Source organism: Montipora foliosa, chromosome 4, assembly GCF_036669935.1.
Source record: "Montipora foliosa isolate CH-2021 chromosome 4, ASM3666993v2, whole genome shotgun sequence".
In the NCBI taxonomy this organism is placed as follows: Eukaryota; Metazoa; Cnidaria; class Anthozoa; order Scleractinia; family Acroporidae; genus Montipora; species Montipora foliosa.
In genome coordinates, this window is record NC_090872.1 from 9,439,027 (window position 1) to 9,451,140 (window position 12,114).

At 39.9% G+C, this 12,114-nt stretch overlaps 1 protein-coding gene across 1 annotated transcript in view; it reads left to right on the forward strand.

Annotated features, from left to right (window-relative positions):
* The window catches only part of LOC137998937 (3-hydroxyacyl-CoA dehydrogenase type-2-like), a 6,740-nt gene extending 2,087 nt beyond the window's left edge, over nucleotides 1-4,653 (forward strand). The window contains exons 2-4 of the mRNA XM_068844781.1: nucleotides 2,669-2,827; nucleotides 3,598-3,835; nucleotides 4,330-4,653. Coding sequence (XP_068700882.1) covers nucleotides 2,669-2,827; nucleotides 3,598-3,835; nucleotides 4,330-4,520 — 588 coding nt within the window. The 3' untranslated portion in view covers nucleotides 4,521-4,653. The remainder of the gene's footprint in view (nucleotides 1-2,668; nucleotides 2,828-3,597; nucleotides 3,836-4,329) is intronic.
* The last annotated feature ends 7,461 nt before the right edge of the window (nucleotides 4,654-12,114 follow it).

Sequence of the window (12,114 nt, forward strand, 5' to 3'; positions counted from 1 at the left end):
CAGGAAGAACAATTTCACGATAAAAAGAGCAGGTAGCCGTTAAATTTCTTATGACAGTACTTTTATTTGGTTTGTTTGTTGTTTGCGAATCTGAACCCTATTACAACGATTGCTTGAAACTCCACTTCTTGCGCTTATTCTAAAACTGAAAAATGGGTAAAATTGCAGGAAAAGTGCCGAAATTGCAGGAAAAACTGTTCGATTTTCCGTATTTCAGACAGAAGTTCGACCGGCTTTTTTTAAGTCCATATAGACTTAGAAAAAAAACCTCTAAAAAGAAAGAACAAAGCGCCACAGTCCCAAAGGACGTCTATTGTTATCGCTATTGTTTTCTTGAAACAAAGGAGTGTATGCATAATGAAGTAGGGACCTGTGCGGAAATCTTGCCCAATTGTACCCACTGGGAGGTGACAACAATTTACTTACATTTACTACGATTCAGTAATCTGAGGAACAATGCAAGTTATGAAGTAAAGACAAAGTGGTTTTGTTTGAGTGTCATATAAGTACTGAACAATACGCAATTTATAAGGTGACTCTGAACTCACGAAGCAAATTAATTAATTCATCACGCAACGAACCATTTTCATTGCATACAAGCACAAAATTTCTGCATGCAATCACGACCAAGTTATAGCTGTACTAATCCAAGTTAATTCTAAATTCACCTGTTGGTCTCTTTTTTGAAAGCGAGTCCTCTTGTAAATCCACTGAAACAGTAATTGCTTGTGGAATGAGCATTTTCATCCGAATGAAACTCATTTCATTTGAAGATTTGTTTTGAAGCAAAGCAAAACAACAAGTCGAAATGGGCTTTTGCAACGAACATGGTAATTAGCAATGTGTTTGTTACTCAAGTTACATCTTGTTGGCTGGGGATACTACTTGGTTTGCTGACCACCCAGAATACTGCATATTGTTGACTTTTTCTTGCATTCTTACTTCAATCTCATTCATTTAGTTTGCCAAACAAGATCGGATAGAATTGTTTCAATTAAATTTTCTTTTTTCCTTTGTTCGCATGGTCACCGTGGATAGCTTGCTCTCGCTAGGTTGTATTTTACATTTTGACTATTAAATTGTATCTAATCCGTGATCAATTTCATTGATCAACATTATATGGGCGAAATGAAAGCAACAAGGTAATATTACTCATGGTAATTCTTACGATGCCGGTTAGGTTGTTGAAAATTGAACAAATTAAGATGCTGAAATTTAAATTTATCTAGTTACAAATCCAACATGACAACCATTAGGTAGAAATCTCTATCCTTCACCCTTTACCCCGTACTCCTAACCGTTACCGGTCACCCTGTAACGGGGCGGGCGCTGACATCAATCGATTCTTTCGGTCTTTGAATTTCTTAACAGTGCCGTATCGGAGAATGTTTTATAAATAACGGAACCTTCAAGCATCTATCTTTTTCGATGGGTTTATTGGACTTGAAAGCTCCGTTATTTATAAAACATTCTCCGATGTGGCACTGTTAAGAAATTCAAAGACCGAAAGAATCGATTGATGTCAGCGCCCCCGTTACAGTAAAAACTTTTTCTCCGTTCTAGTACAATGATATATTCGACAATCCTTCAATCAATCTGTTCTCGACACACGTACCCTTTACTCATTACCCATTACCCTTTAATAACCTTTACCTGTTACCCTTTACCCATGGAAAAGCACTGCAGAATCATTCCTGGAGGGTGTTATGTGGTTAGGTTTTTCATTTCAAGACTTGGGAGGGTAACAAAAAATAACTGTGGCAAAACTATACGAGACAATTTTTTTAAATTGTCCACTAGATTAGTACGAGGATCATTTATGGCTTACTACAGTTTTCCCGAAGAAAAATATCAAGATTTTGAAATGTGTGAAATTAAAGCAACAGGATGTCTCTCTTCTGAAGTGTTAGTCATTGCAATAGGCAATATTCGCACCGTGGCCATATTGGCCATAGACAATAGATGTCCTAACCAGCAAATAGTTTGTAGATTTAAAACAAAATAATACTGCAAGGCTGGCTTTAAAATTTTGATCTTTTTCTTTGGAAATTTGTAGTAAGCCACAGTTCTTAGAGGCCCACCTTCAACCAAGAGGCATTGAGTGCCTCGAAACAATTTTCATGCATGAAAATCCAGCCAAAGCTTAGATTCATCCAATCAGATCGCTACGATAAGCAATGCAAATTTCCGTAACAAAAACAAAAGGTCAAAAAGCCTGTCGGTTGACGGTGGACCTTAAAGTTTCACTTTTAGGAAGAGTACATATAGATGTTATTAACCCTTCACCACTCAATTAGCCCCCTCTGGCAAATGAAACTGTCTGGTTTTAGACAGAGTGGAATAATCTTTAAGTGTCACTCACAATCTCGAACCGAGAGCTTGTCTCTTGACTGAGGGACAGAAGAGCTCTGGGGAACCCTGAAACAAAGTGTCTTCTCATTGGTTTTCGTGAATAACAATCAAAAGCGTCTCTAATTGGGGCATTCATGTTAGCACAAGGAGTGAGCAGGCACTGGAAGTTTTTGGCTGTAAGAACCCTACAGCGCATGTTCTCCTGCATAGAGTTTCCCAGAGCCTTGGGTCGATCCAGGGCTCTGGTGATGAGAATGGTTTCACTCATAAGAAGGGAAAGATTAAACTTGTTATTAATCATTTATGTATTTATTAGGTAACTTCAGAAGCTGATGTCCAACAAGCCATCAAACTTGCTATTGAGAAGTTTGGGCCTCTTACTGCTGTCGTCAATTGCGCTGGAATTGGCATCGCAATGCGAACTGTTTCCAAAAAGGGACCACACCCTTTGGATCAATTTGAAAAAGTTCTAAAGGTACCTGTTTACATTACTGCTGTCATTCTTAGACTGGCTTTGCTTCAGAATAAATGATTGCAAGGCAAGGGTTGATGAGTGTACCCCCTTGTAAAGATTCAATCCAGTAGATAAAACAAGAACAGAGGAGCTGGTATAGAGCATCGTAGGAAACGCAACAATCAATGGAAAAGTCATTAGACTCAATGGAGCACTACGTATGCAACCTTTGTGATAAGTCCATCTTGACGATGGCATAATGCAATGCAAGAGAATTTGAAACTGTCAGTGGTACCAAATCCAATACGTGTGAAATGTTTTGTTTGAAATGGCTTGGAGGTTCACAACAAAACAGGCCTATAAAGATTGTTAAATGGTTCTACCTGGTATATGTATAAGCTTGCCATTTCACAGCACAATTCATGAACTTAAGCAAAACCACAGAGTTATTTAAATATCTCCTTACATGATAGTTGAATGGTCAATTAATCTTATCCTAAATTACTAACAGTACTTCATTTTGAATAAGAGTTAACTTTGTTACTCATTTGTCATGCAAATTCACAATGCAAGACACCTAAGTTTCTGAAGGCAAGTGATACCTAATTCACTGTTAAAGCACAATATTTTTTAAGCATGAGGAATGTTGTCGCTTACATCCCAAAATGCATGCGATAACATAAATGGCAAAATAACTACATTTGGGTCAAAATCTTGTCGCCGTATGCTACACTGTATTTAAGAACGTGAAAATGAATGCAATGTTCTTTTTTTTACATTTTGTTATCCAGGTTAATGCAGTTGGGACATTTAATGTTATTCGTCTTGTGGCAGAGCAAATGGCAACAAATGAACCTAATGAGGGAGGGGAGAGAGGGGTGATTGTCAACACTGCCAGTGTAGCTGCTTACGAGGGTCAAATTGGACAAGCTGCATATTCGGCATCCAAAGGTGCAATCGTTGCAATGACTCTGCCGATTGCAAGGGATTTGTCCAAAACTGGCATTCGAGTCAATACAATAGCACCTGGTAAGCTGACAGTCTATGGGGAATAGGATTTGTGCAGTGGTGAGAGAACTGGTGTTATTTCCAATGTCTTCTGGGTTTTTATTCCTGAACTGGATGCCATAGTTTGTTGAATAAGTATTTAAACTCGTCACCAATAGATGAGTGTGGAGAAGGTGCCTGTAAGGTCTGTGGGGGAGCTGCAAGCACATGCCAAATGTAACCATGACAACCCTGTAAGCGGCAACCACCCAGGCCCTGTCACACTGAATACTCAGTGGAATGTTGAAAGTTTACCAATACTTACCCGGAGCGAAGGGAGGGACAGGAACAAAGCTGGAGCATCCGTACTAGATCACAGAGGGTCGTGGGTTCGAATCCCATCTGGGGCTCGGATTTTTCTGAGTTCCCAGTGGGTTCAATTGTAACACCTTTCATTTAATAACATTATTATTATTATTATTATTATTATTATTATTATTATTATTATTATTATTAAAATCTATTAAATTTTTCAGGACTTTTCTTGACGCCTTTATTGCTTTCACTGCCTGAAAAAGTCAGGGACCAACTTGGACAACAAGTTCCATTCCCTAGTCGTTTGGGAGACCCCTCAGAGTTTGGGCAGCTGGTGCAGAGCATCATAGAAAACCCAATGATCAATGGAGAAGTAATAAGGCTCGATGGTGCGCTACGTATGCAACCTTGATGAAAAGTGCCGCTTCACGATGCCGTGAAGCATTTGCAGTGCGAGACAATTTGAACAATTACTAATAATTATTGTTTTTGTGTATTTAGTAGGTAGGAGGCTGAAAATTGTGAATAAAGTTTTGAATTATGAATGTGCTGCGTTTTCTTTGGGGAGTAAATAAAGGGCTACAATAGGCCACTTTCTAATATACCATAATACTCTTTGTTTGTTCCTCCAAATTTTGCATAAGCATTATTTCCAGTTTCTCTTGGTACTTACAATGGTCCCAAGAGAAAACAAAAACAATGCTCATGCAAAATTTGGCGGGGGTGGGGGGGGGGACAAACAAAGAGTATTATGGTTGTTTTGAAAGTGGCCTATAGACCATTTTTGATTTCTCACAGCTGGACTGGATCTAGCATGAAATGGAGGCAATTCTTTTCAAATGCAAATTAATTTGCACACATTAGCCTCCATTTCATGCTAGATCCAGTCCAACCGTTAGAATACGAAACTGGCCTATTTGGCAGATATGTCCTGAAACGGTGATAAATATATGCACACCTGTTTTGGTATGCGTCACGGAGTGTCCATGCTCTTCTCCCTAAAGTCGGTGGTTGGCTCAAAGGGTTGAGCAGCAGACTACCGTGCGGAGATCGCGGGATCAAAACTCCGAACGGACCAACACTCTGATTTCTTTTAAGCGACTGCAAAGAAAGTGCTCTCTTTGTAATGACATTTGCCAATGGTTAGACTCTCTTGTCTTCTCGGATAAGGACGATAACCCTCAGGCCCCATCTCACAACCTTTCAGTGCAAGAGTGAATTAGATAAGAGTGTTGATTTATCACTTTGCGGTCTTGCCCCAGCACAGTAACAAATGGATTTTGCGCGCGAAACACACTAAGGGCCGCCAATTTTAACCCATCAGAAGAGGCCGTATCACGCGTGACTGCTTCTGCCATGTTTTTTCGGGGACATGACAAATGATTTTCGCGGGAACGGGTATTCCAAAAATAGATTCATTTGTGTCTGTGCTGGGGAGCCCATTCATGCCATAAGAACACTCTCATCTAATTCACTCTTGTTCAATGTTCATCACCCTGTGATAAGTAAAAGAACCCACACACTATTCGGAAAGAGTAAGGTATCGAGTTCCCGGTGTAGTGGTCTTTCCTCTGTGCATCGTTGGGAGGATAACTGCTATTCTCAGAGATATTAACTACACCAAGCTACTCTAAAATCCAAAATAAAGATGTGATGATGATTGACGTCAAAAAATATCCCCTGAATTGTACTCCTCAAGTAAAGATTAACAGCTTCATTTAGTTAAAAGTAAAACTCTGGGGCAGTGATCCGGAAAAGAAATACTTGGAATAAAGAAATTTTTGATTGGAGTGTAGAAAAATCACAACCTGAGGAATTACTGCAGCCCAGCCAATCACAGCAGACACAGGCCACCTTATTAGCCAATCAAGACGCAATAATGATCAACGCAAGCGCTATTAAAGGGCGGGAAAATGCTATCTATTAAACGATGGTGTGGTGTACATACGCTAGTCCCAACAACGATAGTTCGCTTGTTCCGTTAGATGGCGTCTTTGTACATAGTCGTAGCGTCTTAGTGAAGGTTCCTGAGTTGGGGGAGCAGCGACCATTTACGCTCGAACGCCCGTTCCTACCTCGACAATTTATTTTTTGGCTCAGTTTCCGCTGGTCGAGACACTTGATCACACAAGCTCCCAGCAAGTAGTAAAACATGTCATTTTGCGGTTTTTCACATCTCGTCGAGAATGCTGAAAAATAGCATTTCCGAGATTCAAGATTTCAAATTTTTCTGGCAGAGAATTCCCAAGAGCCTTCTACAAGTTAGCGTCTCTGGCGCTTGCTTGTTAGCCCCCCCCCCCCCCCTCCCCCAATACAAAATACGCTCCACCGTCCCTGCTATCGTGTGTCAACCTGCACTGCCGAACGCAGTTTTTGTGGCATGAAGAGCCTAAAAACCCCTCTTCGAAGCACTATGAGTAAGGAGAGGCTGCCCTCTTTGGCAATAGACCTTTTCGGCTTGTACATTTTGTTTTCCCAATACAGATCATGTGATAATACTCAGGAGGTTTGGTCTTTTGTCTTGTTCATTAAAATGAGGGCATATGCACTCTTTTTAATGAACAAAACAAAGGACCAAGCCTCCTGAGTATTATCACATGATCTGTATTGGGAAAACAAAATGTGCAAGCCGAAAAGGTCTATTCTTTGCATGGCACAAGCACAAGAATGTGGATATTAGCAATAAAGTTTCCGAATTTTCCTGTCGTAAAGGGAGACGTCTCGCTCTTTTCCTGTAGCCACATTTACAGTTTATAATCATGTACACTAGTCTAATATAAGTACAAAAAGTTCACAAATAAACAACAAAGTTACTGAATAGTTGGCGTTTTCTCATGCTTTGATTCCGGAAACTTCCCTCTGGAAATCATCGGAAAAAGACATTTACCAGGCCCCAATAATAAACGTTTTCAGAGGCAGCATGCCCCCAGACCCCCCTAGAGGCTCGCTCCTTCGTTGCTCGTTTCACTACGTCTTCTTGTGCGTAGCTAAACGTAAAAACCACTCGACGCCCCTGCTTACGTAAGCCTACTCTCGATCACCTAGAGGCCTAACCCTAAAGCCTAACCCTGCCTTCCATCTAATCCAGCCAGACCGATCACATGCAGGGAAAGGCTACAACACCGAGAGCTCCGTTGCCTTCTCTTCGAGGAGTTTGTGGGTTTAAACGTCCCTCGATGTTAAAAGCTAGGGTTGTGAGTACTGTGACATGGGGCCAGGTTTTAAGCTCTTGTCCGCAATCAATTGGAAGATGTAATCACGAAGGCAACACTTTCTCCTCAAATTGGCGCAAATGACGAGAGCAGTTCTGAGGGTCTGAATGGACGATTGCTTTCGTTTGGTTTTGAACTTGCTTTGGGGTCAATTTTATGTTCAACAGAAAATTTGACAGGCAGAAGCAAATTGAAGAGAATTTTGAGCCAGTATGGGTCGTTTTGTTTTTCCTTGCACCTCCGTGTTCGTTTCTAGCTCAATTGTGATAGAACTTTAAGTAACGCAAGTGTCATCGATTCTGGACAGAAAGAAGGATATTTATATCAAGAAAGAGACGCACCATTTTGGGAAAAAGTATATTTAAAATATGCGTCAAGCTAAGAGACAATTTGACCTTCGCAGTCTGTTTCAGTTTGATTCTGGGTACTTATCTCCATCAAACCCGTAGAGTAAGAATTCTCTCAGTTTATTATCAGGTACGTGATTACTCTATTTTTGCAAAGTTTGAAATTTTCGTCAAGCGGCGATTTTAAAACGTCAAATCTCATTAAAGGAAAAACAAGGCTACATTGACCATGATTATCACATGTTTTTTGTGTGATTATGACTCCATGTTCTTCTTATCGTAAATGCCTAACCAACCACCCTAGCGATTCTACTTTTCTCAAATTTCTTCTTCTTGTTTTTTTTTTCCCGGAAAAAAACGGACGCATATACTTTGGGCTACTTTCTATACATCCACTGGGTACAAAAAGATCATGTGTACTGGAGATCGTCAATTCACCACTTGAAGAACATACAATTATAAGACCAGCTTCTGCCCAAAACAATATTTTTCTTTGTTTGTAAGAGTCCAACATTAAAAAACTCATTATTTAGTTTGGTATACGGCTTGGAGAGCAAACCCTTTATTGACCTTGGTGCATACTGTATGTTACTGCAAAAATCTGCGGGAAGTGACGCATTTCGTGTACAATTATTTAGAAGCCTTCGTCTGCACGCAGTCTCTGCGCCTTTAGCACGTGGAAATTCAAAGCGACGCGTTTTTCTGTGTTCGCACGTGCTTGGTGATAAGTGAGTTGATAAGAGTTAATTGTAACCACATGAGGAACTGGTGATTTCTTTTGTCTTTTGTGATGAAGTGTGAGTTGACCTGAAAGCGTTAAAACTTCCCGAAATTATCCTTTTGTCATAAAGCGCTTGTTTAAAAAGTAAGCGGATAAATATTGAGGCGCGGTCGAGGTGCACGTAATAATTCTTAATTTAAAAGAAAAGGGAGTTTAAGAAACACCAACTACAACGCCATAAAACAATAGTATCATCGGTCAAGAGAGAAGAAAAAAGCGTGCTGCGAGTCCGGCACGAGTTTTTAGCACATTTTTTAGTGCTCTGCGTAACAACAACGTGAAATCACCAAATTTGAGATTTTGACGACAACCTTTAATTAATAGCATGCAACAAAAAAACCTTTTATTATCTATTTTTACTCTGTAACCGCTTGTACACACTTTATTTTTGGGATACTTCGCCAACAGTGTTTACGACGTAAATGAGGAAGAAAAATCGTGAAAGACTTACGAACGTGAAAAGTTATATTCAGTATTGACGGTCTTTGAGGTGACGTTTTCGTAGACATATATAGCTAGCCATCGCACATATCCATCCTTTATCCCGTCAAGAGCATAGGCAGCCCAAGCTCGCGTCACTACAGACAGCCGTTGAGAATTTAAACGCGTTATAAGACTTTGGATGGGAAATAAAATACAGTCGATTATGAAGCCTAAAAAATGCTCAATTTAACGTTCAATCAATAAAATGAATCAAAATGACTCACCTCTGGGGTATTCTTGTGCCTTTTGGAGTTTATTTTACAGTTTCGGGAAGTCCGTGTTTTCAAAACTGTAAAATAAACTCCAAAGGCACAAGAATACCCCAGAGGTAAGTCATTTTGATTCATTTTATTGATTGAACGTTAAATTGAGCATTTTTTAGGCTTCATAATCGACTATATTTTATTTCCCATAGTAAGTCTTATAACGCGTTTAAATTCTCAACGGCTGTCTAAAGTGACGCGAGCTTCGGCTGCCTATGGTCAGAGAAGTCGTAGATATGCTAAGTTCGATTCACACCGAAAGGGCTGATAATTATTTATCCTACTGAAGTTTCAAGGAATTCGTATTTTAGAACTAAAGCGCTAAAACAAGCCTTGCGATAGACCAGACTGAGTTAATTTTGAAAGACTCAAGTTGCGTTGCCGCGAAAATTTAAAGAGAATCGAAATTACGACGATAAACGTAATTTTTCTAGTTACGGGTGTTTTTTATTAACGTTCAAACTACAATCGTCTTCTTGACCACCGTCTTTCCATTTTCAGCCACTTGCCGTAATATTTTGTCATTGAATTCGACATTGCGCCACTGTGGAATTACAAAAGACTTGTTCCAACCAAATCTTAAACAATAGAACTCTCTTTACAAAAACAAGACCTTAAGGCTTTCTTAGTCACGTGTTTTGAGCGTTCGCAAGTCACGCGCAGCCGGATGTATTTGGTTGTTTTTCAGCCGATAATATATTTCGTTCTTTGTGCGTTGTATGTGTGAAATACATGTTAAGGCTGTACTAATTATCACAGCAAAGTTGCTACGATGAATTAAAGAAAAGTGAAGCAAGCAGTTTTTAGTTCGAAGGCAGACACTTAAGGGCTCAGCTTGAGATTACAGTTTACACATGTGTCCCTGTTAACCATGACAACTTTTCTTAATAAAATAAACTGATTTTCCCTTACTTCGCTAACTCGTGCAGAAAATCTTCTTGAGAATCAAGTGGAAAATTTCAAATAAACTGTTGCCGCGAGCAAACTATAAAAAATTTTTGGCGATATCTTTAAGCCGAGGAGAGACCTTGAAAACATCTTCGGAATACGCAAAAAAATGAGACGTTAAACAGTCTCGGTTTTGTAGGATGTATCGCAAATAAACAAAGTGCAGCTTTTTTTTTTTTGGATTTCCGGTTATTTAAATATATCTTACAGAATCAAGACGTCAGCGATAAAAATGGCGAGAGGCAGAAAAAATTGGAGAGACGCGCGTACGATATAAAATATTTTAAAGAGGTCGGCCAAGAACTTCGCAAACTGAAATTGAATGAACCCACATAACCACGTGGGAAGTATACGTGAGACGAATAGTAATCAGGGGCTGATCTGGGATAAATGATGACCGGTTTCCAAAACAACGAAAAACGTTTATGGGGGGGGGGGGGGGCAACTGGAAGTGAGCTGTTTTCTCTTTTAACTTGTCTTCACACAACCACATTTACATTGCTAAGCACCTTTTCTCAATAAGAGATGATTCGTATAAAAATCTGGGAGACACCACTGTCCTGGCACGCGAAATGTTCTCTTCCGGTTGCCGTCCGCGTCTCAAAAACGCCCGTGCTTAAGCTCCCTACTCACTCTCCGAAGTCCCCTTTCCCGTGTTTCTGACCAATTTCCGTAAAACGATGGAAACGCCGGTATGGATCTGCCCCTGTGTGTTTTAATTGTTTTAATAGGTAGGGATAAATCCCCCATCATTATTCGATAAATATATTGAAAATGTAAATCTTTTGAACTCACGCAGTGTGTCAACAAATTAGAAATAGCTTCCTGTTCCCATTGTATTTTTCCTGGGATAAAATCTTTTCCGTTTCGTCGTTCTAAGTAATTAAGTATCATTATTTACCCTCGGATTTTTAGAGCAGCTAGTAGCTGAGCCAAGCACTGAACTTGCCGGAGGCAAACCAGTTGGCTATTTACAACTTAGGTCTCAAGTCTCGCGTTTCATTGGGTGGTTCTGTCCAAAGGTCGATCCTTCACCACGCGTTTTTTCGGGGGTGTGGAGAAGGCGTGAAAAGGGCACAAGAAGGAATACTAATGTGTCACGCAAGCATAAAGAAGGTCTTTTCCTGTTTAGAGTTCAATTTTATTTAATTAACCACGCCCTCGCTTGTAGTCCAAAACGTTTCATTATTTTATTTTCTACAGGGATTTTAAAGTTTAACAAGAAATCTGCATCAAAGGCAACGAAAATCGAAGCTAAAAACGCAATAATCATTGGTAGAAATGTTCCTTGCATGAGCTCGCAGGGGTCGTGAAAATTCTCGTTTTTCTCGTCAGCGTTTTAACACAGTGTGGAAGCACCTTAGATAAGAAATCACTACCGTCTGTTTTTGAAAGCACCTCGCTTTGTTGTCTTCGTAGGCATTCGACTATAAGCGTAATCTTTCAACATGAAATCACCCACTTAGTGATTATTGAAACTAACAATCAAAAGCAGTTATTCGTGGTTCATATTCCGTGTATCTCACTCCTACCAAAAATAAAACCTGATCCGGAAGTCTGATGCATCCATATTTCACGCTTAAGTGTCCGTAAGAAAAAAAAAACATTACGAGGTTTGGTTCGTAAAGCGAAGCAACAACAAGCAAGTAAAGCTATGATCCTCGCAGTTATGAACGCATTCTTAGCAATTGCGTTGAGAAGCCTGAAAATTTCAAGACTTCAACGGGGTTTGAAGCCGTGCCTCGCGATACCGGTACGACGCTCCAAGACCTCTAACCACCTGAGCTATGAAGCCACTGAAGAGCGGATCGTGATGAATGAATCAGTGAACGAAATGATATATGAATGAATCATATATTGAACCGCGGAATAGTGGATATTGGCTTGCTAAAGCAAAAACTTCACGGTGCAACGGGACATTTTGACGTCGAAACGACTGTATTTTAAAGTTTTGCTGCAAATTTTAGATAGT